The sequence below is a fragment of the Aspergillus pseudotamarii genome, assembly GCF_009193445.1.
Source record: "Aspergillus pseudotamarii strain CBS 117625 unplaced genomic scaffold BDV38scaffold_50, whole genome shotgun sequence".
NCBI lineage: Eukaryota > Fungi > Ascomycota > Eurotiomycetes > Eurotiales > Aspergillaceae > Aspergillus > Aspergillus pseudotamarii.
The window spans coordinates 63,266-87,307 of NW_022475064.1; the positions used below are offsets into that span (position 1 = coordinate 63,266).

At 47.0% G+C, this 24,042-nt stretch overlaps 10 protein-coding genes across 10 annotated transcripts; 5 read left to right on the plus strand and 5 right to left on the minus strand.

The window, feature by feature from the left end:
- Nucleotides 1–138: 138 nt before the first annotated feature.
- BDV38DRAFT_285515 (uncharacterized protein) lies at nucleotides 139–2,097 on the minus strand (the record flags this gene model as incomplete). Its single annotated transcript, XM_032060499.1, has 3 exons — nucleotides 139–502; nucleotides 766–1,234; nucleotides 1,296–2,097. The coding sequence occupies 3 exons, from the start codon at nucleotides 2,095–2,097 to the stop codon at nucleotides 139–141; spliced, it is 1,635 nt and encodes a 544-aa protein (XP_031910800.1).
- A 3,225-nt stretch (nucleotides 2,098–5,322) lies between these two features.
- BDV38DRAFT_285516 (uncharacterized protein) lies at nucleotides 5,323–6,410 on the plus strand (the record flags this gene model as incomplete). Its single annotated transcript, XM_032060500.1, has 2 exons — nucleotides 5,323–5,378; nucleotides 5,456–6,410. 2 exons carry the CDS (start codon nucleotides 5,323–5,325, stop codon nucleotides 6,408–6,410), a joined length of 1,011 nt encoding a protein of 336 aa, XP_031910801.1.
- Nucleotides 6,411–7,996: 1,586 nt separating this feature from the next.
- On the plus strand, nucleotides 7,997–8,332 carry BDV38DRAFT_254118 (uncharacterized protein). Its single transcript, XM_032055296.1, has one exon. The coding sequence runs from the start codon at nucleotides 8,042–8,044 to the stop codon at nucleotides 8,261–8,263; it is 222 nt and encodes a 73-aa protein (XP_031910802.1). The 5' UTR covers nucleotides 7,997–8,041; the 3' UTR covers nucleotides 8,264–8,332.
- A 482-nt stretch (nucleotides 8,333–8,814) lies between these two features.
- BDV38DRAFT_285517 (uncharacterized protein) lies at nucleotides 8,815–9,207 on the minus strand (the record flags this gene model as incomplete). The annotated part of the gene is made up of 3 exons (XM_032060501.1): nucleotides 8,815–8,926; nucleotides 8,979–9,056; nucleotides 9,122–9,207. The coding sequence occupies 3 exons, from the start codon at nucleotides 9,205–9,207 to the stop codon at nucleotides 8,815–8,817; spliced, it is 276 nt and encodes a 91-aa protein (XP_031910803.1).
- Nucleotides 9,208–10,065: 858 nt separating this feature from the next.
- BDV38DRAFT_154452 (uncharacterized protein) lies at nucleotides 10,066–11,792 on the minus strand. Its single transcript, XM_032051681.1, has one exon. The coding sequence runs from the start codon at nucleotides 11,630–11,632 to the stop codon at nucleotides 10,673–10,675; it is 960 nt and encodes a 319-aa protein (XP_031910804.1). The 5' UTR covers nucleotides 11,633–11,792; the 3' UTR covers nucleotides 10,066–10,672.
- Nucleotides 11,793–12,042: 250 nt separating this feature from the next.
- zrfA (high-affinity Zn(2+) transporter ZRT1) lies at nucleotides 12,043–13,500 on the minus strand. Its single transcript, XM_032051682.1, has one exon. The coding sequence runs from the start codon at nucleotides 13,132–13,134 to the stop codon at nucleotides 12,067–12,069; it is 1,068 nt and encodes a 355-aa protein (XP_031910805.1). The 5' UTR covers nucleotides 13,135–13,500; the 3' UTR covers nucleotides 12,043–12,066.
- A 1,663-nt stretch (nucleotides 13,501–15,163) lies between these two features.
- BDV38DRAFT_295185 (polysaccharide lyase family 1 protein) lies at nucleotides 15,164–16,923 on the plus strand. Its single transcript, XM_032062659.1, has 3 exons — nucleotides 15,164–15,878; nucleotides 15,931–16,015; nucleotides 16,072–16,923. The coding sequence occupies exons 1-3, from the start codon at nucleotides 15,260–15,262 to the stop codon at nucleotides 16,658–16,660; spliced, it is 1,293 nt and encodes a 430-aa protein (XP_031910806.1). The 5' UTR covers nucleotides 15,164–15,259; the 3' UTR covers nucleotides 16,661–16,923.
- Nucleotides 16,924–18,525: 1,602 nt separating this feature from the next.
- On the plus strand, nucleotides 18,526–19,410 carry BDV38DRAFT_154477 (Zn(II)2Cys6 transcription factor domain-containing protein). The gene is made up of 2 exons (XM_032051683.1): nucleotides 18,526–18,810; nucleotides 18,950–19,410. The coding sequence occupies exons 1-2, from the start codon at nucleotides 18,682–18,684 to the stop codon at nucleotides 19,325–19,327; spliced, it is 507 nt and encodes a 168-aa protein (XP_031910807.1). The 5' UTR covers nucleotides 18,526–18,681; the 3' UTR covers nucleotides 19,328–19,410.
- On the plus strand, nucleotides 19,411–20,883 carry BDV38DRAFT_154478 (uncharacterized protein). The gene is made up of 3 exons (XM_032051684.1): nucleotides 19,411–19,795; nucleotides 19,847–19,981; nucleotides 20,034–20,883. The coding sequence occupies exons 1-3, from the start codon at nucleotides 19,493–19,495 to the stop codon at nucleotides 20,772–20,774; spliced, it is 1,179 nt and encodes a 392-aa protein (XP_031910808.1). The 5' UTR covers nucleotides 19,411–19,492; the 3' UTR covers nucleotides 20,775–20,883.
- Nucleotides 20,884–21,508: 625 nt separating this feature from the next.
- BDV38DRAFT_285522 (uncharacterized protein) lies at nucleotides 21,509–22,751 on the minus strand (the record flags this gene model as incomplete). The annotated part of the gene is made up of 2 exons (XM_032060502.1): nucleotides 21,509–22,271; nucleotides 22,432–22,751. The coding sequence occupies 2 exons, from the start codon at nucleotides 22,749–22,751 to the stop codon at nucleotides 21,509–21,511; spliced, it is 1,083 nt and encodes a 360-aa protein (XP_031910809.1).
- Nucleotides 22,752–24,042: the final 1,291 nt, after the last annotated feature.

Below are 24,042 nucleotides of genomic sequence, written 5' to 3' on the forward strand. Positions count from 1 at the left end.
TCCGAATGGGGCGATCCCCGTGTCGGAAACAGGATAGCGCCGGGGTAAACTTGCGGAGCAACCTGAACTTACAGTCCACAACATCCCCAGCTTGACTACACGTACATTCTTTCGGACAGAATGCCAAAAGCTGACAAACTATTGAGAGCCACAAATATTCTCAAAATACCGCTCAAAAGTCATCATCTTCACATTGCGGAACAAGTCATTATGTATTTGCCCCGGTGGCCCCCAGAGTCTGCCTGATCCTTGCATCCCTTTCACCAAGATCCAGAAGTCATCCGGAACTGCTCTCTTTCCTTTCAGGTCCTCCGGGATATCTTCCTTGTGCTTCCAAACATGATCCATAACCTCCATTGGCATTATACTTTTCTCCACCTTCCTGCGGGCGCATTTCTCCAATAGGGCCGCAATCTCGTTATAGCTGATATGGTCACTAATGAAATTCAGCTCCATGTTCTCCGAGACTTCCGGATGATCCGTGGTTTGGCCAGGAAGCTGGCTAAATCATCAATGTGCGTGAAGTCAGCTTTTTCTTCACGGTTATCCAGGATATGAACCATGGACGATGGAAGCTCGGACTACGTCTACGGACGCCAGAGGACTTCGCAGTCCTAGCTGTATGTAGAGTTCTCCGCAACGGAGGAGAAATACAGATTCCTACTAATTTAGAGTGGAAATAACAGCGATAAAACTGGCTGCCTTAGTCCTGATGTCAACATGGGTTTTCAAGATTGGTAGCTGAATGGATCAGGTTTAAATTACCCCTCCCAAGCTGCCCAATTGCGCGGGGAATTCCAAATGCCCTTGAACTGCTCTTTCAGAGTCTGCAGGTCAATATCCCATTCCTCAAACCGATGTCTGTCCCAGAATACATATCCCCACGTGCGTATTGTATGATTCCAGGATGCTGCAAAGGCATATCTGTAATCGTCTCGCGTACCCGGCTCTAAGCGCCACTTCCACGCCAGGTTTGGCATATTCCAATCCTCATCCGACAAGATGATCCTGCCGCTTATGCCTCCATCGCCATAATCTATGTAGCAATCAAATTCAGGATCTTCTTCGAAAGCATCATGAAAGGGACAGTCCGCGTAGCCCAATTGACCACGGGTCATGGCTATCTGCTGGGCCAGTCGTTCCTCTGGACAAGATATTCTTGATACGCGGATCCAGCGATAGAGGTACCCTACCCCAAAAAGCATGAATGTCTCCCTAAAGCTGTCATGAATATCTGGTTGTTATCTAAGTTAATAAACCGTATACGGATCAATAAAAGAGTAGAAGGCTATTACCGTGTTCATATATATGGTTCGCTGGATCATCTTCCTCGGGGAAAAGTTCCCAATTATCTGCGGAATAGGATGCTCCAGGCAGCACTTCATAGTGGTGGAAGATATACTCCTGGAAACACTTGGTCTCCTCCATCTCCCATGGGCTCAATACGGAAAGCAGATACGACCGAATTTCCCCTCCACTTGGGGGGATATACGACGGTTCTTCCCCGTCGACATATGTCTGTTCGCACAAGTGTCGGAATATTTCCAGTCGATAGATGGCGCGCTGTATTCGATATGATTCTGACGGGGAGATGGTAATACTTCGCTCTTGTTCTTGGGTACCTGGTATGGCTTTGAGAAAATAACAGACCATATCTTCCGAAATATACTCCACCATTGTATGAAGTCGAGCCATTTCGATTAGGTCGTTCTCTGTGAAAGTCGCAAATACGTCATAAACATTCAACCCCTGTTTATGATACTTCGACATAAATCTTAGGTTAGGATTTAAATTGGAGCGTAATGGGATATATTTGTACAGAAAGTCTTCAATTGCCGTGATACAACCTTTGGGCTTTTTGCGTCTTTCTTCCAAATCACGCAAGGCAATCAAAGCAGCAACTGCTTCGATTAGAACAGGTAACTGGAGATATCTCTTCAAGACGTTCGATAGCAGCTCTTTTCGCCGCGATAGGTACACCATATGGAAGGTGGTAGAAGCGTGAACCAACGCATTAAAAGAGGCAAGATCTGGGAGAGCGCATAAGATGGCATATTTCATCTCTGCAGGCAGAGCCTCTAGCCTGGATGATTCCATTTTTGATGGTCGCTGTGAAAGCTTCGGTGTAGCCATAGAAGGTTGAAGCGGGAGGTAGGGGAGAGAGCGAGATTATATAGGCGATATGTCCTTTGTTCTGGAAGAGATGAACTGTGTGAATGAACTTAGAAGCTAAGCCACTCTCGGGGGAATATAAATAGAATTCACTGGTTATAAGGAGACAAGGTTGGCAGTAACTAAACCTCTGTTTGCTACTGCGTTGGCAGATCTGCTTTACTATGTTTTGCTGTGCAGGATATTGAATACTTGTGGTATCCACGACCCCCGTTCGCACACTGCACACTGGTGGGTTTTCAAAGATAAACAAATTACTCCATATAAGAGGTTATAGACTACTTGAGCATCCCCAATAATGTTAAATAAATGTCCGTGTCCTCGTTGATGGCTTACCGAATATAAGACATACTAGATGGGTAATTGACTTTATGTGCTTGTAGGAAAATTGATAAGTTATGGTTAGCAATAGTTGGTGGTAGAGCTGCGTTCTTAAATCTAAGTAGACAGCAGAGACTTAGCGATAGGAGATATGGGTGACTTTATGTAAACTACTTATTATACTGTTGGATATGTATACTTTGATATAAGAGATAACGGCCTTTTTGCACATGTATCTGTCGACAAGAACGGCGACCTTTTCCAGAAGGTTGGGACTAGGGTACTCCGGTTTTTCATCAAGTAGAAAATGTATTATGTTGCAAAATGTGAGGAATGCTTCGGGGTCATCCTTACCCAGAGGTATAGCTACCAGCTCTTTCGACCCATTGGCCATCGAGCCACTCTCCTTGAAGTGATGGCCGAACATGGCGAATAATATAGGGGAAGCTGTAGACAAAGCCTTAGAAGAGACCAGGAACAAATCATTGCCGCGCTCGATGATAATTGTCGCTGGCGGGGTCGAGCGAGTTGACTGACATGTTAGCTATTAAGAATCTATTGGCGTTGTAGGATTGTTGAAGCTGAATAACTCTGCTCTTCCCACCGCGCGAGTCAGATCATGACCTTTAAAAAGAAAACTACAAGTCTGATTCTGTACATCCTAAAAAGTCTCTACGGGTCAGAAGGGGTTGCTTCGAGTAGGTCAATGAATACGTGGTTAATGAGTGGTTGCTCGGTGAATACGTAGTGAATACCCAGGTGTGGGACAAAAAATGCACCTATATAAAAGGAATATTCTCGTTTTTGAACCCTCGTTCAAACCACACCCACAGTGTTACTCGCACTTACCGACTCATAGTCAGAAAGATCTACCGCAACCGTAGAAATCCCTCTCATGCCATATATGCCTCTCGACTAGCTTCTGAGTATAAGTAAGCTTAGCTATAGGTGACATGTGTCATTGGAGTGTTAGAGCATTATCATTGTGACCTAGCAGATGGATATATGAATGTATCTTGACCATCAAGATGTTGCAGTTGAGCAGCCTCCTACTGTTGGGTCGAAGTGCCTTCAGCCAGAACTACTCGCGGAGCGGATATGACCGAAACCCCTCTACTTCTACTCCAATATCATCAGTTGTAAGATAAGCTAAAGAGACACGGTTTGCCAATCGAGACCTTTTAAGCCATGTATACCGTGGATAGGATACTGGCAATATGGACAATACAGAAATGGACGCTTTGAGAATTTATGCCATACAAGGACTGGGAATCCTTGGTGCAGCATCACTACATCAAACAAAGCGACGAGGAAGAATCCTCAACCTCCCATTGCTTCCAAATTCTGCCACATGGACTGCTCTCGGAGTATGAGTCCCGTTTAGTTCGCTTGAAGTATTATCTCTCTTATTGAGAGAAGAAAAGGGGCGCCAGGCACTTCTATACTCCATTAATAATCTCACACACGCAAAGAGACCCTACTGAGGATAGCATGCGGATATTTAACATGAAGGAGTGCGTGATCGAATTCCATTATAAGCAATCTAAATAGCCGAGTATTGAATTGGCGGCGTCCTAATTACATTCATGATTTTTCCCCACCAACTGTACAAAGCGAGGAGAGCCTGCCTTCCCCAAATTACTCAAGGCGAGTGATAACATCCCCCATGTTTTCGTTGGAACGGGATTCGTGCCGGACGACAACACTTGGCAGAGCTGCGACATTAACGATACTCTTCTACACCACATAATATCAACAAGTGATATTCGCCCGAAAATCAATCATAGTGATGGTTTCCTCTAGAACGGAACAATGACCAAACTAGAAGTGACCATGCGTGACAAGCTTATGCGCAAAGGCTGTTAATAATGAGTTATCTGTCAATACATTAGTACTTACTACACACTAGGAATGAATTACTCCTAGATACTAGTAAGCCAGGATCAGGGGCTAATATATGAGGAATCATAGCATTGACAGCGGCTGTGCGTGCTTTAATCCCTCTCCTTTCCTATATCACCACGTATGAAGTACCTACCTAGATTATGTGAAGTTTCACTCACCCAACCGAGAGTTTACCCTATCCTTCTCTTATAAAAATATACTGAACATCATCCTGGACACTACTTGCTGAGATGAAACGCTTCCTAGGAAATAAGCAGTCTTCGGTTTGCATTTATATCGGTCTCAAGGATAAAAATGACATGTTCGGCTTCCTTTGAAACGAATGACAATGAGATTTGAAGGCTGTAACAAAAATCGCGAAACTCCCTCATCTCAGATAAAGCACCCTTTAGTTATACATGCAATAGGAAAGAGTGATATCTTTCTCTGCTAAAGAACCATTGTCTCCTAAATCCGAGAAATGATACCTTTGTGTAAATCGGCAGCACGCATTCATACTCCGAGACTGATTATATGCGTCAAAATCACTATCAATGCAGGTTTCCTTGTTAGGCCCTCCTTTCTGTCTGGAGAAATATTTATCCCTTTGGACAGCATGACACCTAAATGAGATCGGCCATTATGATTTTGTGAAGACGAATAAAAGACGTATATAACCAGGGGTCGGTAGTAATAAAGATATCACAAGAGTACCACAAAAAGGCCGACACGGTAAATGAGATATTCTCATTTAAGGCAAGGGGATGCTTTTCCTTTCTTTCTAAATTATATAAGTAGGTGTCTTCGGCAATAATTAACGGTGGATCTTCATCACCAGCAAAGTCTTGATTACATCTTTTTATTCCCCTAAAGCTGACCATTTATTATTGTTGCAAAACCCAGCCCCAGAGATATAAGACAGATATTATAAGACCCCAAGGTACAATGGACGCTTCGGATGTGCACTTGCTGTTCATAGGTATTTATCATATGCCAACAGAGTAAGGACCTAAGCCAACTGCACAGTTGCCCATCTCGAACTTCCCATCATATGCTAACTATCACACGTCCTATATAGAGTTCACTGGACTTTCCTCATCGAAGTCAGCTCCAGACTACAAGGCGTAAGGCGCTTTCATCCTTGCTGTGGGATCGAAACAAAGCTGGATGAAGGCCTTCCTGTACCGAACGATGCTCGCTACAAAAACCCAGCTCATCCAATCCGCGAGCGATTGGCAAATCTATCTGAAGATGAGTCTATTGAAAAGTTTGCAGTTGGGAAGGTAGGAAGTATGGACCGTTTGCTAAAGATCCTTCAAGAGGATCCTGGAGAAAGCCCGTCAGATTGTTACCAGTGGGTTCGAAATACAATCAATCGTCTCAGGGAGGACGATTCCTGTAATAAAGACCTGCGAGAGAAGGCAGTTCACGTTTCGGAGGAGAAATGGTTCGAAATCAACGAATTGTTGAAACAAGATCCTAACATACATCATAATGCCAGGAATCAGGATAGCGTGGGCCTAGGTGTTGAGCACCAAGATTGTACAAGCCAAAATGGCATGAGCCAGCACATTACGCACCAGAGTTGCATGGGTTCAGATGGAATAAGCATCGAAGATATCGATATCGATGAAATCAGCTCGCGTATTGCTAACCAGAATGTCACGGTTCCAGATAAAATAAGCCTCGATGGGCTAACTCCAGATTTTATACAGCACTACAGCCTGGATAAGCACCCGATGGTTCGGAATGCCGAAAGTCACCATGGCATTCATCATGATGGCACGAACCTCGGTCTCAACTGCCAGAATACAGTGAGATATCGTGCTATTAATCAGAATATTCCACCTCAGAATAACATAGCCTGCAATACAACACTTCGATATAATGCAAATCAGAGTCACATGGGCGATAGGATGGTGAGCATTAATAATATGGGTCAGAGCAGCGACAATCAGAACCACAAGAAACACAAGGGCAAGAAACACGGTTCTAAATGGTGTTGTTTTTCTGGGGCAGAGGATATTAATTAGGTGGGAATATATGTGCTGGAACGACTTAACTGAATAGAATATGCTCTTGCACCATAGTTTTAATTGATTTTCTCCTACCTCGCAAGTTCATTCACGCTCGATATCTTCAATCCTATGCATAATCAGTGTCCGTTGACATATACCTTTCAAAGACAGGCACCATCTCGATCTTCAAGATTCAAGTAGTCCTTCGCTTGGCAATGAGAAATGCAATGAGATATTACTCAGCTTAATCTGTGGGTTTACTTATAGAAATGTCGATATTTATTATAGTAATGCAAGAAATTGAGCAAAGGATTGATCGACCATCAAGGGATGCCTTTCTCGCCTGGCCCCCCTCTGTCTTTGAACTTTAGGCATATAAAGAGAAATCTTGGTTCGGCGGACATACTTCAAGGCTACTCTAATTAATATTGACACTGTAAAGAAAGTGTCAATCTCATTTCTTTTCTGGATTATCATTGTCTTGACGCTTCTGCTATACATCTTTGATTTGATGGTCATCAGTAGTCTGCCATGTCAGCCCAACACACAATTTGCGCAATCACGCTAGGCCGTGTTCCTTGAACATGCATTCTCCCCACCATCAGATGTCTATCACTATCTGCCGCATGGCATAGCTACGTATGAGACTGGGGCGTATATTCCCCCGTTCTCGCTTGGACTGGCGGTTTCTCGGGACGAGTCCCCGCTGCCCGAGCCATTTTTGCCTGTAACTTGCATAGAAAAAGCTGGTTTTGATTCCTTCATTTATGCAAGAGACTGGAATATGGTGTGAGACAACCGACCCCAATGTGCATTGCACGATGCGATCCCTGCATTCGATGATGAAGCCCACGGTTTTTGTAGCAGCTGCTATGTCTCTCGCCTCCCGCCAGCTAGACCACGCCGAGAAAGTATAGCGGCCAGTCACCTTAGAGCTATATCAATATACTATACAACTCCTTCGTCGGCAAGACCCCACAAAAGCGGACGCATCGGTTCTCGCAACCTGTACCCTGTTGTGTGTTTACGAAATGATGGCGTCCGATGTCCATGAGTGGCGGCGGCATTTGGAGGTCTGCTGGTGCTGCCATACGCCTGTCTCGTGTTGATATATATGCTTATTACTTTTACAGCGGTGTGCTGACCTTCTTCTAGCAAAGAAGTGGAATGGCTCGAGCCAGGGAATTGTGAAATCCTGTTTCTGGACATTTTCCCGAATTGGTACAGCTTATAGAGGCCCAGTTCATAACAATGACTAATTACTTTGGTAGATGTATGGGCTGCTTTTATCAGCAGTAAGACGACACTGATCCCAACTGACATCTGGTTGGATGATGAGTGTAATTTCGCCATCTTTATATTTGCTCAGATTGTCAATATGTTAACTGCACCTGGATTTAGCACAAGAAAGGTTAAGTCTACATTTGCCGTGTCGGTCTCTAGATTGTGGGGGGAGCTCCAGAAATGGTATCGGCTCCGCCCTCAGGAGGTGTGCCCATTACTGAGGGACTCTTGTCCTCCTCCCAGGGTGCTCCCGGCTGCGATATACACAGGTGCCTCGGCTAGTAAGTTGCTTGCTTCCTGCTTGTATAGCTCTATTCGGAACCTTCCTAGTTTGCGGCAATACCTTTTACCATACCGGGTCCATGTTACTCTTACAGACCGGCCTTATTCCCGAATCGGAGATTTCGTCTTCCCCCGTTAAGGATGCTGGAGGTACTCCTTGTCACTTGACATACCTTATATTTGGACCTTATATAAGCTATAAGGAATCAGTTGAAGTGTCCAAGCTAACCAGATTTAAGGTTGATACTGTTTGCCATGCGAGGAAACTCTGTGGTATATCTATGTCAAACCGGTCCCAGTAGGTTTCAAAGGATACCCTTTTCCACTCACTATTCCGAAGGAATAATAGAGAGATATTTTGGAACTTCGGCTGATTCATTTAGTGCGAACAGGGTCAATCAGCTTCAACCACTTTATATTGCAGGAGCAGTATTCGCCAGCAAGTCTTCATCCTTTTCGGCTTGTCTAGGCTCTTTAGACGATCAAGTGCCTTCTTCCCCGTCATCAATACTTAGTATCATAAGACGAAATATACTCTCTCATCATATTCGGTCCAATCTGGAGGAAGCATATGCTACAGAGAAGATACTTTTGCTCAAGCATTTGGCTCGAATTGAGAATGAAACAGGCTGGAAGACTTCAGATCGAGCGGCCGATCTTAGGAAGCTCTGGGGTTTCTAATTAGGGAAACAGTAGTCATAGAATGCATCTTGAAGGTATCCCATTGGTGACGAAGTTCAATTAATATTTTATGCATTACCCTGTCCGAAGATGAAATCCACCCAAGAATCGCAATGCGCCCACCTAGCAGACTATGATGTTATTTTGCGTCTTTCAGAATGATGGCGCAGAATTACATCCACCACAAGTTCTGCCCAAGAATACGGACGAGGCCATCTCTTTCAGTTATAGGCCTAGATTCGGTGGGCTCTGTATCTGTTCCATAAGCAACACACGTAATTGAACTATAGTGGAGTCAGCGCAATGTTGGAGACCCTGGGAGCGGCAAACTCGTACACAGTTTTTGTGAGACGGTCGTAGATAATATTGTCAGGTATACCATCGTCCATTTCCCAGCCAAGGAGACGGATGTCTCTATATAGCAAGATTTATCACCTTAGCAACTATATAGATAGTGGGTATTGAGATCCTTGACTTACTCAAGAATTTGAACTACCTCGCTCTTGAGGTACTCACCTTCCACATCACTTAGATCTCCATACTCGGTGGCAGGCTTTCCGGGCATTTTTGACATCGCAATAGCGTTAATAGCCCCCCCCCAGGGTAATCATGCCGGTCAGTCTGCTGCAGCACACCATGGTCATAGAGGGTCGGCGTTCCGCGAAGTGGCTCTAAGAGCTGAAGCGCGTGAATCTCCTCTTGAAATATCCTCTTTCCCCACTCTATGTGGTCGGCGTACGATCTAGGTTCATCCAGCCACATCGATTGCAACCTGAAAGTCAAAGTGTTAGTGTATTTCAAAACATAGATCAATGGGGGTACGGTACACGTCGACGAAGCTAGGAGGGCTTACTGAAAACGAAGTTTGACCACAGCTTCCATTTCATCCTCTGCTCTGCTAGCATAAAATACTGCCCGCCTTTCCCCGAGAACACGGTCAACTTTCTCTGGAATGAGCTTTGCGAGAATGTAACCATGGCCTCCTATTCTAATCTGTGATCTTTCGAACTTGATGGGCGTGCATTCTTCTAGTCGTGGACTCATTGTGAAAGGGCTTGTACGAGATTTCTAGGGACAAGGCTGTGTAGTAATACTTTATATGAATTGGAAGATGCGCTGTTGCCGGATCGAGTTCCTTTGGTAAATCAGAATTAAAAAATTGATGGATTCATCATGTAACTTAGTGTTCATCCTTAATACATAGAAATTGAATAAATATGGGCAAACCAGCCAAACAGCATTGCTGATATAATATGGTTAGCTATCCCAGATTGTGTTCAATACTGAGTTTCCTAGTCACTTGACAATAGCCCTATATCTTAACACTGGCTTGCCCTACAAGGGACGAATGAACTCGGACTGATAGACCTGACTCGGTATCTTCAGACGAAGGATCTGTCCGAGAGATCCACTTCCCTGATCCGGCAATTAGACGGGGACCCGGGGGGGTATGTCAGGTATGTCATGTGCTCTGCATTGTACTGTATATAAATACATCCATACATACATGAATCCATTGTCCATTACTCAATACCGTGCGATACAACCCCCTTGTTTGAAGCATTAAATCAAGAAGCATTGTTCTATTATTGGCTAATTATTGAAACGCCTTTGTATCGTTTCTAAAATTGGCTTTTTACCCCTTGGACAGAACCAAGGGTTGAAAGTTGGAATTTCGGAACGCATGGGAGGTCTCCTGTCACTCCACTAGAAAAAACTCCGTCAATCACTGGAAAGCACTCGAGGGACATACCGTTCTGGCAGGGATTTTCGGCATGGATGATTGTATTTCCCCCTTGCGTTGGATATTACAGGTGTAATTTGCAATACGACGGGGAGCAATAGACGTGTTTCCTCTAGGCAGCACTTTTTTCTCATCCCCCAACCATCAGCCCTACGAGGCGATGGCCCACTTGGACTCGGCTTTCTCGGTACCAACGGAACCAATGACACTCTTACTGTTCTGTTCAACTTTTTCCCCATGGAGGATATCAATAACTAATAGTAATTCATTATTCATTACCAACGAACTAATCATGAACGGCCCGACTCAGCTGCCACCACCACGTCATCATCTTGACCAAGAATTTCTCGCCGAAAAAGTGAAACGGAAGCGGTAAAGGTCGGTGGAAGGCCCATCCCAGCCCCTCGCGAATTTGCTTCTCCACCGCCCTCCGCCAGTCGATGTGATGCGCAAAATGAAAGGGAAAATGATGCTGACTCACTGTCTTGATCGTACAGTCGATATGTGGATGATCCTGCAGTTCAATCTGCGGCTGTAGGATATGTGGCTCCATACTCTCAAGGTCGATTTCTAACCGTACGATCCCCGTTCCTGTAACCTGTCTCACATGCACTACGAGGTCATGGTTCTTGCGGTCTGGCTTTTCATGCACGATGGCCAAATCAATGAGTGGTTCATCGCTGTGTACAAGGTTCAGTAGATGCATTCTGTGGTCGTCCGGTGGACGGAGATCGATGCGAAAGTGTCCTTCAATGATCAAATTGCGTGACTGAGGCTTGGAATAGGTCGTCACTCTTGTAAATCGCAGCGGCTGTTCCACGACAGCCAGCGAATGGATGACCAGTTTCTGAGGGGACGATTCTTCGCTGCGTAGGGCCAGTCCGGCGTTGACGTATTGAACGATCTGTTTACAGATCTGACGTTGGTAGAGATGCCATCCTCGTCCCAGGACTTCGTTTACCCATTCTACGCTTTCACCGCGCTGTAAAATCTTTTGTGAGTGGTATCGACGGAGTTCGTCTCGGATGGCGCGCTCGATTCGTCGGATGGATACTTGGTATTGCGTGCGGCAGAAAGCTAGGATGATGAGTAGCCAGACAAAGCGAAAATTCAGCCGACAGAGTGTCCAAGATGCCAGACAGCCGACGATGATTAACTTCGATTCTTTGTAGGTTTGTTCGATGAAGTCTAGGGTTTCGTTGAGGGTCGGGGCCCTTTGCTGGGCTGGGGGGTTGTGTTTGCCCATGGTGACATAGGAGATGTATATACTTTATGATATTGTCGATCGTGAACTCAACTGAGTGTAGGAAAAGGTATGTGATAAAAACGACTGTGATCCATGACCGGGGGCCAAGCTGAAGCCATAATTCCTAGACGTAGAGGGAGGAGGAGAGGGAGGGAAAAGCGGTGGTGAAGGCTTAATATACGCACGGCCATCATGCATGAACTGTACATCTGCATTCAAATTAGGCAGTCATCGTGTTATATTACCAATACATACGTACAACTGGTCGTATTTGAAGAACAAGATTGTGTAGAAATAGGAATTCGTGGCGTACACTCCCTATGACCCCACTTGACGAGTCTGCCTTATTTGTTGTCCTCAATGATCGTCGCCTTTTCCTTCAGCTCGCCTTTACCGATCATCTCTTTTTTTTTTTTTCTTTTTTTTTGTTTCTCTCATGCCCACTTCCCAAGTAATGCCATGATCCCCGCTCCCAACAACATGCATCCCACCATGACAAACAAATGCGATCTTCTCTTTGTCCGGTCGGGATCAAACAAAAAGTCCCTCGCCAATAATTCCACCAGTCCACTATAGATCAAAATCCCCGCGGAAATCGCATCCAGCACACCTTGGACGATCATCGCCGTCTTGGATCCCGGGTTATACGACGTCCGCACCCCAAGTCCAACAGCGATGGAAATGGGCGTCGTTAGTCCATACAAAAGACACAGCACCCACGGCAACCACAGACGGGACCCAAAATGGAGTGCTGACATACGTGCCCCAATTCCCAGGCCTTCAAAGGCTTGATGAAAGACCAACACGGGGTACAGGGTCGTGAACTCTTCGCCCGTCACGCCTAGGTTCAGACCAATTATGACGGAATGGAATATGATACCGAATTCGAGAATCAGAAAAGCTGCAATTTCTTGTCGGAATGCCCGCTCGGAACGTACCGAGGCCACCTCCGTGTGAATGTCGGTGTTTTTGCGGGTGGGCGTGCCCGTCTCCACGGCTTGGGATGTACTGTCTGAATCCGACGCGCAAGCGTGTGTGATGAAGGCTTCTGTTGCGTCGTCGTTTCGTTGGACACCGTATTTGTACTCTACATATACTTCGGCGCCCAGGTCCAGGAGAAATATGGTCACGACGGAGGCAAGGACTATAGCGGCACACCAGGAGTAGTCTCCCCAGTGTCCGGACACCCCGATACAGGAGTTCGGGCCGATGCTGCTGTATGCGGGATCCAGCAGGTGAATGAAAGCTGTAGCCACTATGACGCCTGTGCCAAAGTATCGGGCGAAGAGGTAAACGTGGTAGGGGATCTTCAACCCGGGAGCTCGTTTGGCAATCACGGGGAACAAGGTGAAAAAGGTTGATGTGATGAAGATAACGAATATAGAAGATATGCGGGCCCCCAGGTGGCCGTTGTAGTCGTTTTCGGACAGCGCCAGATAGCAGAGCACGTCCGCCTGGCTGACTGTGTCAAGATCAACATTGTGAGCATCGAAAGAAGACATGTTAGTCGCGAGAAAGGGCGAATGTTGAGCTGAAAGAGTATTGTCCTTCGCTCAGCGTATTATACACCGCGTATGAGTACCTTGGAGCATATGCACATCATGTACCTTGCAAGGTCCCTGGTGGTTTGACTACCCAGAGATTGCCGTTACCTTCTGGACTGAGACCAAGGTACACGGCCGACAAACCTTTGTAGGTGATATGGTAATTGATTCGCAGTGAGCCCGCGCGACAGACTGCAAGGCGCGGCAGGATCCATACCACCCTTCAGCGGTACACCTGTACTTGCGACTTCTCAGATGAGGTTGCATATACTGTACTAAACTGCTATGAGCAAAAATTCCTTTTACATGTAACAAGTTATTTGAGTCACACCAAATGCCACGACAAGCTTTTTGACGGGGCCTGAATGCCATGCGAGGTCGGGATAGATTATTTTACCTAGTGGGGACAGTGGAGATCTTCAGGGTTACATTTTAGGTGGAGGACCCTGGTACCCTTGTTAGTATGTACCGACCGTTAATCGCTCTAAAAAGAAACTTTGAGTAGGAGTAGTGAGGCCTCACTGCATATCTTAGTCACGTATTATGTCTTATCCTAATCTTTCGTCTTGCCCTTTGTTCCCTTAGCCATAATCTAGAATGACTAGTCGTATCAATGATCGCTTCCAGCCAAGTTTTTCTCTATATCCTTCCACCGTTGCCTATGCTGTGACCAGAGATTAGCCTTATATTATGTATTTAAGACACCAACACTATATTATTTATCACTCATTACCCGATGAAGACACATATCTCCCACGTGAAATAGTGCAGCGACAAGGATATGCGCCGTTTAAAAGACCTCGAGCCTTGGGTAAGAATGATCAGGACTCCTGGGAAATGGCCTCATCCTTTAGAACCTTCCACGAAATTCCCTCCTCGGGTGATCTTTACCTCAAGATGCTGGGCAATTCATATTGAGGTCACCTATATTGAGAGATCGGCATGGGATCCCGTCGCTATCCATCTTATATCCACCTCATACCGTTCGTTGGGGAATTGGGACTCGTTGGTTAGGTACTTCCCATAGCAATTTCTACCGACGTTTAGCCAAGGCCAGAATTATATATCCCAAGTAAAGAACAACTTCCCACATTACTCCCGTTGAGTGAATACTCCATCCCGTTTTCGCGATAGCCTCCGTTGGTTGGTGGCTTAACTTGCAAAGCACAGCTGTAGAGGTAATTATGATCGCTGCCAATCCATCCATAGTAATATACCATACTCGTCGTGTACTCCCAGGATCGTGAGGGATTGATTGTTCCGGGACTTAGGCAGTGGGGTGAATCTCAGACGGTTGAAGATCGGCAATGCATAGCCACCCTTCCTGCCATGAAATGGATATCTATGTGTATACGGACGGCCTCAAAGCAAAAGGAATCGTGCAAAGAGATCAGGCGTATGTACTATCCTGCCGCTGACTGATTGGGGTCCAGTACGGGCGGACCAACTGCTATCTTAACTACTCGCCCTGACGATCTTCCCACTTTTCTCCACCAACAAAATCCCTATGTGGAAATCATTGGCAGTCCCTGACTCAAGACAACAACCATGTTACCGCTGATGTCTGGTACTGTCGCTTGGTTTAATCTGCCCTTTGCATGCTTTTTGACCTCGGTTGCTATCTGCACTCAGTTAATAACTGGATTTCCGAATCTACATACAAACGAACCTTTCAACATCAGGACGTGCCGCCGACAGGAACACAGCATAAGTGATCGACCGGGAAAACTGCGGTACAAGGAAGCCTTCTCCTAGCCTACCAACCGGTTCAGTTTCACCATGCCGCCCGTTTCATCAATCTCTAACAGACTCCGCTTTGTGGGTGAATGATGCTGTATTTCAGCACAATTGGTGGAGGAATATTCTCGGCGATATGAGAGTAGTCGTCATTCTACCATTGCAACTTTCTCTGGCAGCATATAAAACCACAATGATATCCATGGATGCGTAGAGAGATCGGTAGTCTACACTCTCTTTTCGTTTATCTCAATCCATCCCTCATATCGACAACTGCTGGTACAGTTGATTTTTGTCATTTGGTATTGAGTCTCCGTTTGCGGTTGGCCATAACACCTCTGCGAAAATGGTCCTTCTCCGTCCTCTCTTGACAGCAGCTGCTCTACTGGGTGCATCTGTCCAAGCCCAAAGTGTGGTCGGCACTGCGTTTGGCTTCGCTAGCGAGACTACCGGTGGTGGTAACGCCGCTCCTGCGGCACCCAAGGACACAAATGAGCTCAAGGAATGGCTGTCTGACTCTACCCCCCGAGTGATCGTGATCGATAAGGAGTTCAACTTCATCGGTACCGAGGATACTTGTACCGACTGCGAATGCTGTATCCCGGATTCCAACACCTGCGGCGATGCTGGCCAGAACGCAATCAAAACCGAGGGTTCTGACTGGTGTGGTTCCTACCCAGCTACGAAGTGCACATACGACAATGCTGGCCTTGAGGGTTTGGAGGTTGCCTCTGACAAGAGCATCATCGGTGTTGGAGACGCTGGTGTGATCCGTGGTAAGGGTCTGAGGCTGGTCAACGGTGTCAGCAACATCATCATCCAGAACATTCACATCACTGAGCTGAATCCCCAGTACATCTGGGGTGGTGATGCTATTTCGCTGGACGGCACGGACAAGATTTGGATCGACCATGTCAAGGTCTCCCTGGTTGGCCGCCAGATGTTTGTAACCGGCTACGAGTCTAGTATGTATCGTGGGCGGCAGCATTCAACGACAAACGCTTACCAAATCAATAGGTGGTAGTGTCACTGTTTCCAACAGTGAGTTTGATGGTCAGACGAAGTGGTCTGCCTCATGCGATGGGCACCACTACTGGTCTGTGTAAGTGGCTATAATCCTAAAGCTAGACCACCACAATGGACACTAATTATCTGCAGCCTCGGCTATGGCAAGGGCGACCAAATCACTTTTGCTAACAACTACGTGCACCACACCTCTGGCCGTTCTCCTAAGATCGAGTTCGACAGCCACTGGCACGCATACAACAACTTCTGGGAGAACAACAGCGGTCACGCCTTCGACATCGGTGAGGGGGCTAATGTGCTTATTGAGGGCAACGTTTTCTCCAACGTCAAGACCCCTATGAACCCTGAAGATAAGCCAGGCTCCACCTTTGCCGCGACCGTTGAGGACGCGTCTTCCTGCACCTCTGCGCTAGGCCGTCCTTGCATCGCTAATGAGCTGACCAGTTCCGGCGAACTGTCTGGCAATGACGAAGCGGTTCTCTCCGGCTGGCCTACAGGCGAAGGCGATACTAAGGCTATGACCACAGATAAGGTGCCTTCATATGTCAAGGCCAACGCGGGTGTCGGCAAGTTGGGTGCTGGTAGTGGCAGTACTGGCGGTGCTTCCAGCAGCGCCGGTGTTACTCCTACCCCTAGCTCGAGCGCGATTCCATCTTCTAGTGCGACTCCATCCTCGTCGGCTTACGCCAGGCGCCATTACGCCCGCCGCCATCATTACTAGGTAAAGATGATCCCAACCTTCGAATGGTTCGCGTAGGGAATCGCTAACCTTATGGGCCCAGGGCGTCTTCAAGGTCTCTCAACATACTCATTAGCGCATCGAGCGACCCCGAAACAACCGTAGGGATGGTGTCGATCGCATCGAGCCGTGTCTTTGTATATCGCCCAGTCTGTTGCGCTGTAAGGGCTGTCGGCCAACGTGTTACTATTACTATTGAGAATTTGGAACTCAGCCGAACGCACGGATTGATGGCTGTATTTGTCATTGCTTGTAAAATTAGATTTAGTGATTGAATAAAAGCCGTGCAGCTTGGAAGCCTCCGTGCTCTTAAGTTTCGTGACAATTTAATCCCACTGAGGTCACAACGTACTATACAATTTGGCGATTTGCTTAACGCTTTTATGTCTACTAGAAACTCAACGACATGGGGTGGTTGTGCATTCGTGATGTGAGGAAGTCACAGCTTATCCTCCCCTTGAACCTTGGAGCAGGTGATCCGCTCGTGTCCTGCAAGAACCACTTCCGTCGCCCTTTCAACCACCCGGCCGTTATGCTGGATCCCTGAACGTGCAGAAAACTATTTGTGGGGCAACAGGGTAGTTGTTTTGGCCAAAAACGAACATTTCTATTGTGTCTACTCCGTACAATGCAACCCATTCCTTCGGGATTTGCCGTGCGATGTCTGCATCCCCAGCCCTGTGATACCTGACCAGGACTGATTAAGACTATGAAAAGTGAGCTCTCCTTTGCAGACCGTGACTTCCGTCCCAAGGTATCTTGGTAATCAAGATGCTGACAGCAAAATAACCATGTAGTAGTTGACGTTGACAGTCTCTGAAGTTTTATCTTTTATGTGTTCCCCGCCAAAACGATCCCACCATTCCATGCGCACCGCACCGTTTCGCATTTCCGTTCCTGTTATCACCCGCAAGGAGACATACCTCGCCCGCAACTATGTTATCGACGGAAGGAAGGGGGTTTCACTGCATACCTGTTGAAACACAGCGTGCTGCAAGACTGTGATAAGCTTTCGGGATGATCTCGCAGCAAGGTAAAGGCATCCATGGCTCGAGGTGAACATGCGAGTCGACCAATGAACCACCTTTTTGATCCATTCGACCGGGAACGCTGCCATTTAGCTTTTGAGATGGGTCGTATGTCGACTCCAAATAGTGTCCTCCGACTGCGGGCGGATGTCAAAAGGCCAAGCTTTGAGACCGCCTTTGGGGACGATCTCCAACGGATAAACGAGCTAAAACGCCGATCGTCTGCAAGTCGCTCAAAGGTCTGACCCTCGAGGATGCCGGACCCTTCGTTCCCCCCTAATAATGCAGAGGATTATTGGAGACTTACTGAAGATGGAACGACACGGGAACCAGTGATGGACACTGGTATCCAATAGGGTGCAGATCTGAACGCATTTTACGTGATGATGCACCAATGATCAACGTCCAGATACGAGTCCATTATTTTATTTTTTTTTTCTTTGATCTTTCCTGTGGTGACATGTCACCAGCGCCGGAAGCGCATCCATTTTGGAGTCCACCGACGATCGATCCACCGCGTCCGCCATCCCTGCAACGAACCATTGCTTGAGGAAGCGGTGCCCCATGGTCTGGAGAACTTGGTTGGGATTCAGTGAAATTCTTCGCACCAGTTGGAGACACTGAACACACAACATACATAGGATAGGCTTTCGGTGTACCATGGATGCACGATCGCTTCAAGCAACAGGAGCGAAGGATTTTTGACTTGGACCTTGTTTTGGCCTGTTAGGTTTAGTCGTCATTTAATGTCTTTGATTCCCCAATAACTCCCAGATCCACAAGTGACTGCATGAAGGAGCCCAACTAGCGTGCGACCTAAGGTCGAGTTTACGTCCCCATCTCTTACTAACCGGCCCAAAATAACCTTTCCGCTGCTTTCCACCCCATAATTACTTGGACAGCAGCTCGGTTCATTTGAAGGGAGCTTCTTTCCACCGAACAAAGCCTTTCGAATCATAGCAAATTCTCAATACCATGGGCAGCGAATATGGCGACCAGCAGAGAAATGATCAACCCAACCCGACCCTGACAGCTAAACTGGGGGCGCGCAAGAAGATCCGCCCCACTTATTCATGCTTAAACTGCCACAAACGCAAAGTCAAGGTAATTTCCACTCCTGTACGGGTTGGTGGCTCTCGCTGGGTGGCCGTTACAGCCGTTGTGATTAAAAGCGCAGCGTCCCTATTGGGCTGACACTGACTACTTTGACGTTTCAGCTAATAAGATCTAACTGATTCTGTAGTGCGACCGGGTGAAACCATGCGGTGCTTGCTGCCTTCGGGGAACGCCCTCGGAGTGTGAATATGGCACCAGCAAAAAGGACCGACACTATATCGAACAATCCGCCTTGATCGAGAACCTCATGCAAACATGCGAGAGCCTCAAGCAGCAGCTCGCAGAGGCCCGTCAATTGGCCAACTTACCCCCCGTAAAAGCTGAAGACACTGGCAGTAGCTCTTTATATCAAATTAAACCCAATGACAGCGACGATGGTGAAAGACAAGATGACCAGGCAGCGCATCCGGGACAAGTGCGGCACGACACACGATATTCTCCCGACCCTTCAGGGGTGAGTACAGGGGATTGTACTGGGTCGCAGAGAGAATGTATGTACCCATGATTCCGAATCATAACCGTAATTCTCGACCGCCACGGCTTCACCTTGATCGGTCTCTCTATGTCGTTCCATCAGTATTAATCCTACTTCTTTCTATATAAAGCTTCCCCTACGTCACTATCGCGCCAAAAAGCGATCTTAAACGACCCGACCCTCGCCTCCACCGTGATGGAATTGTTTGTCGACCGACTGATACGTAATTTCAGTCCCGACGACCACCGGAAATACGGCGGCACCATCGCCTTACGGGAAGCATCGGAGATGCGCATGATTTCACCCATGCTGTGCAACGCCTTTGAGGCGACAGCGCTTACCTTTGCCGGTCGGCGCGACGGTAACCGGTCAGTCGAGTTAGCGGGGCACGCCAAATACATCCGAACGCTCCGACAACTCCAAGCTGCGCTCTATGACGCAGAGGGGAACAAGTCGACTGAGGTCCTCGTCGTTGTGTTGTTGTCGACTATCACGGAGGTAAGTTCCGACCCTTGTGTTGGGTTCCATTTTACTGATGTTCTTTCCCAGGCCTTCAAGCAAACGTCAAAAGATTCTATTTTCAGACACCAGCTGGGCGGCTTAGAGCTTCTACGGACACGGTCAGCTTATCGACATCGCTACGGAATTGAACGCTCTTTGTTCGTTGATCTTCGGCTATACTGGGTATGACGGCAGATGGTGCTCCAAGTGCGAGAGGCTAATATTGGTCATTCAGGTCACGGCAGCATTGGTTCATCGCAAACCGAGTTTCCTCGCGTCCAAGGATTGGTTGACTGTTCCCTGGGCGGGCGATGCACCGGTCAAGGATATTCTGCAGCATCTCCTGGACGTTGCCGTCGACATTCCCGGTTATCTTTCCCGGATCGATGAATTCGGCGCCATGGTAGACAGAGCCGCTGCATGCCCATTTGAGCTCACGGGGATGCATAGCTCCATCTGCCAGCAAGCAACCAACCTCCAGGCGCGTCTCAATATGTGGAAAGCTGCATACGCCGACACGTATTCCCTGGGCACGGCATGGGAAGTGCACGACACCGAGTCTACCGACGGCTTCCCTGTCTTCCGATGTCGTAACACCAGCACCATGTCTGTTACGGTCGCCAAGGTCTTGTACTATCCCGACATTCTCCTGGCGACCTCGATGTGTTTCTATTGGGCATTGTCACTAGTCGTCTCGGCCTCGGATAGCGGCTTCGTCAGCGTGCTCGGCCCGCAACAGCGGTACCAATTCGCATGCAACATCTGCCGCAGCATGAAATATTACATCAATAACATCCCGGGGTATCTAATGTCCCGGATCATGTTCGTTCTGCGCACGGCGTTCGACGCATTTTCACCGGGGATGATCGAGAAGGAATACATCGCGGAATTATTTCAGTATATCGGGCGCAAATTGGAGTTTCCGGTGTTTTCGAATAAGTGCACATCGTCGGCGGTTAAGAGCGAATTTACATGATATTTTATTTTATTTTGTTTTTCCCCTCGTTTTTCAATGTGCTCCGAGTTACGGTCTTTATGAATGACGAATGTTCGCAATCATAGGTGGCGCATGCAGGTGGGCAATTGGTTACGGTGTTTCGGAGAGTAACACATGTCAATGTCAATTTTCATAGCATATTGATCTATACCATGACTATAGCACAAGCTATTCAATATATACAAGACACCAATGATGTCAAGTTCGGGCCCGGCCCCATAACGGAGTTCAACGGAGTAGAAATTGAAAATACGACGGAGATATCGCCGACCGACGGCGGGGCCGTCGGCAACCACAACCGATCTCTCAACTCTTCCTTGAACTGAGCACATCCATCCATTCCAGTCGGAGACATAGGATCATCCTTTCAAAGACGATACAATCACCACTCATAGGAGACAGGAATAGAAATAGAACACCAGAGTCAATTGTCTCGGCCCAGGTCCGAGCAACGCAACACACCACAACCGCACCCTAAGCACCACAGGATAGCGTCCCGCAGCGTCACATAGCGTAGCGCACATAGCGCATAGCGTACGGAGGAGTAGCTAGTAAGCGGATAGTGCATACCAAAAAACCACCACGGTAAATTTAAATTAAATCAAAAATAAAAATCCCGAGGTAATAGTAGTAGTAGGTAGGTATGTATGTATGGCATGATTTGATTTGATTTCCCGATTAAACCAATATGCAATCGGTGGCCCCTCAGGCCCTCAACTCCCAACACTCACAAACGCCTCCCCCATAACTCCAACCAGCGGATCAGGACAGATTGTAAATCCGCCGGATGGATCAACCGGTAACCAGTTTGAGGTGAAGCGTGTGCTGCCGTCGGGCATTTCTAGGGGTGTAAATATTTCTTGTTCTTGTTCTTGTTCCTCTTCCTGTTCCTGTTCTTGGAACCGAGATTGTGTTGGAGATTGAGATCGAGATCGAGATCGTGACTGGGGTTGTAATTGTGATTGCACGGAAGAACGTCGGCGTTTCGGGTTGTTCCCACTTGAATGACTCGGGTAGAAGGCTATTTGTTGGTTGTGGTTGTGGTAATGCTCCAGTTGTTCCTCGGTCAAAACGCCGAGCTCCCCGCCACCTGATTGTGAATATATTGTGGAATTGTTATATGTGTGGTGGTGGATCCCCGAGTCTAGGTCTATTTCGGTAGATGCTTTCCGTTTTTTAGAGTTGGACTCGGGGTTGTAATTATAGTTGTAAATTGGCGTCTGAGGAGGGGGTGTCCGCGGTCCGAAGGAGATACTATCGGTATCGCTATTGGAAATTGTGTCGGGGTTGTGGGAGCTTGTTGGTGAGGTTGGCGAGGGGGACGAAGGGGAGTAGATTTGGTGGGGACTTGTCGGGGTGGTTGGTGTGGTCATGTAAAGGGCTCGTTGCGTGGCTTGGTAGGAGGTTGATCGGAGGAGCGTGTTTAGTGTTGTTGTAGTAGTTGTATTTTGGTCTTGGGTATGGTCTTGGGGTGGACTTGGTTCTTGTTAGTTTTTTTTTTTAAATGAAGAGAATAGAATGAGAATTAGAACAAGAGTTCCAAATCCCATCCAATACCCCCAAATCACCAAGACCACCAAAAAACACCCCAGAAATAAAACAGGAAATAGAAAATAGAGGAAAAAGAAATTCATACCTGGAAATAACGCCCTTCCCTCCCTCCCCCTCAAACAATCCCAACCCCATCCCTCCCAACTCCACCAAATCCACCGGATAATTAAACCCAAAGTCATTCGGCACGGGGAAAACACCCGAACTCGAACATTTTCCCGGCATGTCGAGGTGGTCCGGGTTCAGTTCCCAGTGCTGCTGCTGCGCTTGGGACTCGAGCATCCCCGGTGCGAATACGTCATTGAGGGAGAGGTCGAGGTCGAGGTCGAAATCCGTGAAAGGGATTTCGTTTGGATATGGAGGGAGGGTGGTGAAGAGGTTGGTGTGGTCGTGGGTGGTTGTCATTTTGTTTGCGTTCTCGTGGGGTTTAGGGTATATAGCTTTGTGAGTAGTCTTCGCCTGGGTATAGCTTCGTGTGTGGTTTTCGGTGGGTAGCTTTGTGAGGATGTATTCGAGGTCGATTTGAGTGTATAGAGGAAATGAGGGAGTAGAATCAGTGAGTGAATGAGCTCATTCAATAGAATTATCGATTCATCGTAGATAGGTCTGTAGAAAATATGTAGGTAGGTAGATGAGTTGGTATGCGATGCGATAGCAACAGCTTCAACAACTCCACAGATCTAGCTGAAGATATAATATAGATAAAAAATATATAGGTATACAACCATCAATTCAAGAAATCAAATCAACCCCCAGTCCGGGGGGAATAACACACTTATACCAACTCATCCCCAAGCTCAGACCCAGACCCATCATCCCATTCTCCGAAATTAGTAAATAGTTACCTACAACGTATAGACCCATCGGCAAAATACAACCCCATATCCAGCCCGTTTAATTTCAAAGGTTACCAAAGAACAAAAGAGGAAAGAAAAGGGACCAGAAAAAAAAAACCCCATGCCGATCAGCTGGCCACATGGTTATGTCACTACTCTGAATCTAGCTTCCTGGTAATGAATGGTAAAATAGTTCTGAAACCGTGACTAAATTCCCCGGGAAGCTTGCAAATTTAACCGATATTTTGAGTTTGGAGTTTGGGTTTTTGGCTCTCTTTCCCCGGATTTTTCATTTCGAGGGCGGTGTTCCTGGTCGGTTATTTGGAGGTTTAGGTCGTTTTAACCGAAGCCGAGTTTTGGAACGTTTGATGTCGGCCCGTGCTGGGATTGCGGACTGGAGTTGCGGAGCGGAGTCTGGGGTAGTGTGTTTACTTTCCTTTCCTTTACTTTCTACTTTACTTCCTTCCTTCTCTGGTATTTAGGATTTAGTACTTGGGGGGCTGGAGGGGTGTGGTGTATTGCATGATGTATAGGGCTTGGGAGTGAAGCGGGGGTTATTATTGTCATACCTTGCTTTATGTTATTTTATCTTGTATCGGACTATTTGACTCTTAGAGATTAGGGCTTTAGTGATAGCATTCAGATAATTACTCTATACACATTGTACAAGTACAAGTACATAATACAAATCCTACATCTGACCTCTACCTGACCACTGACAATAGAATACGAAGTAGATAATCAACAATGGCTAAACATCGGAGAAATGGAAACAATAACCTCACAGCTAGCTTGTGATAATCAGCACCACACATCAATCGCCTCCTGTGCCGACGCCGCCTTTAACCCACATCATCAGG

What these genes read in the sequence shown, in the direction of transcription:
- BDV38DRAFT_254118 (XM_032055296.1), top strand. Translation starts at nt 8,042, where the DNA reads ATGTTACTCTTACAGACCGGCCTTATTCCCGAATCGGAGATTTCGTCT.
- BDV38DRAFT_154478 (XM_032051684.1), top strand. Translation starts at nt 19,493, where the DNA reads ATGGAATTGTTTGTCGACCGACTGATACGTAATTTCAGTCCCGACGAC. An exon ending in TGTTGTCGACTATCACGGAG is followed by an intron (nt 19,796 to 19,846) that starts GTAAGTTCCGAC and finishes GTTCTTTCCCAG; the next exon opens with GCCTTCAAGCAAACGTCAAA. An exon ending in TTGATCTTCGGCTATACTGG is followed by an intron (nt 19,982 to 20,033) that starts GTATGACGGCAG and finishes TTGGTCATTCAG; the next exon opens with GTCACGGCAGCATTGGTTCA.
- BDV38DRAFT_154477 (XM_032051683.1), top strand. Translation starts at nt 18,682, where the DNA reads ATGGGCAGCGAATATGGCGACCAGCAGAGAAATGATCAACCCAACCCG. An exon ending in GCCACAAACGCAAAGTCAAG is followed by an intron (nt 18,811 to 18,949) that starts GTAATTTCCACT and finishes CTGATTCTGTAG; the next exon opens with TGCGACCGGGTGAAACCATG.
- BDV38DRAFT_154452 (XM_032051681.1), bottom strand. Translation starts at nt 11,632, where the DNA reads ATGGGCAAACACAACCCCCCAGCCCAGCAAAGGGCCCCGACCCTCAAC.
- zrfA (XM_032051682.1), bottom strand. Translation starts at nt 13,134, where the DNA reads ATGTCTTCTTTCGATGCTCACAATGTTGATCTTGACACAGTCAGCCAG.
- BDV38DRAFT_295185 (XM_032062659.1), top strand. Translation starts at nt 15,260, where the DNA reads ATGGTCCTTCTCCGTCCTCTCTTGACAGCAGCTGCTCTACTGGGTGCA. An exon ending in TGTAACCGGCTACGAGTCTA is followed by an intron (nt 15,879 to 15,930) that starts GTATGTATCGTG and finishes CCAAATCAATAG; the next exon opens with GTGGTAGTGTCACTGTTTCC. An exon ending in GGGCACCACTACTGGTCTGT is followed by an intron (nt 16,016 to 16,071) that starts GTAAGTGGCTAT and finishes AATTATCTGCAG; the next exon opens with CCTCGGCTATGGCAAGGGCG.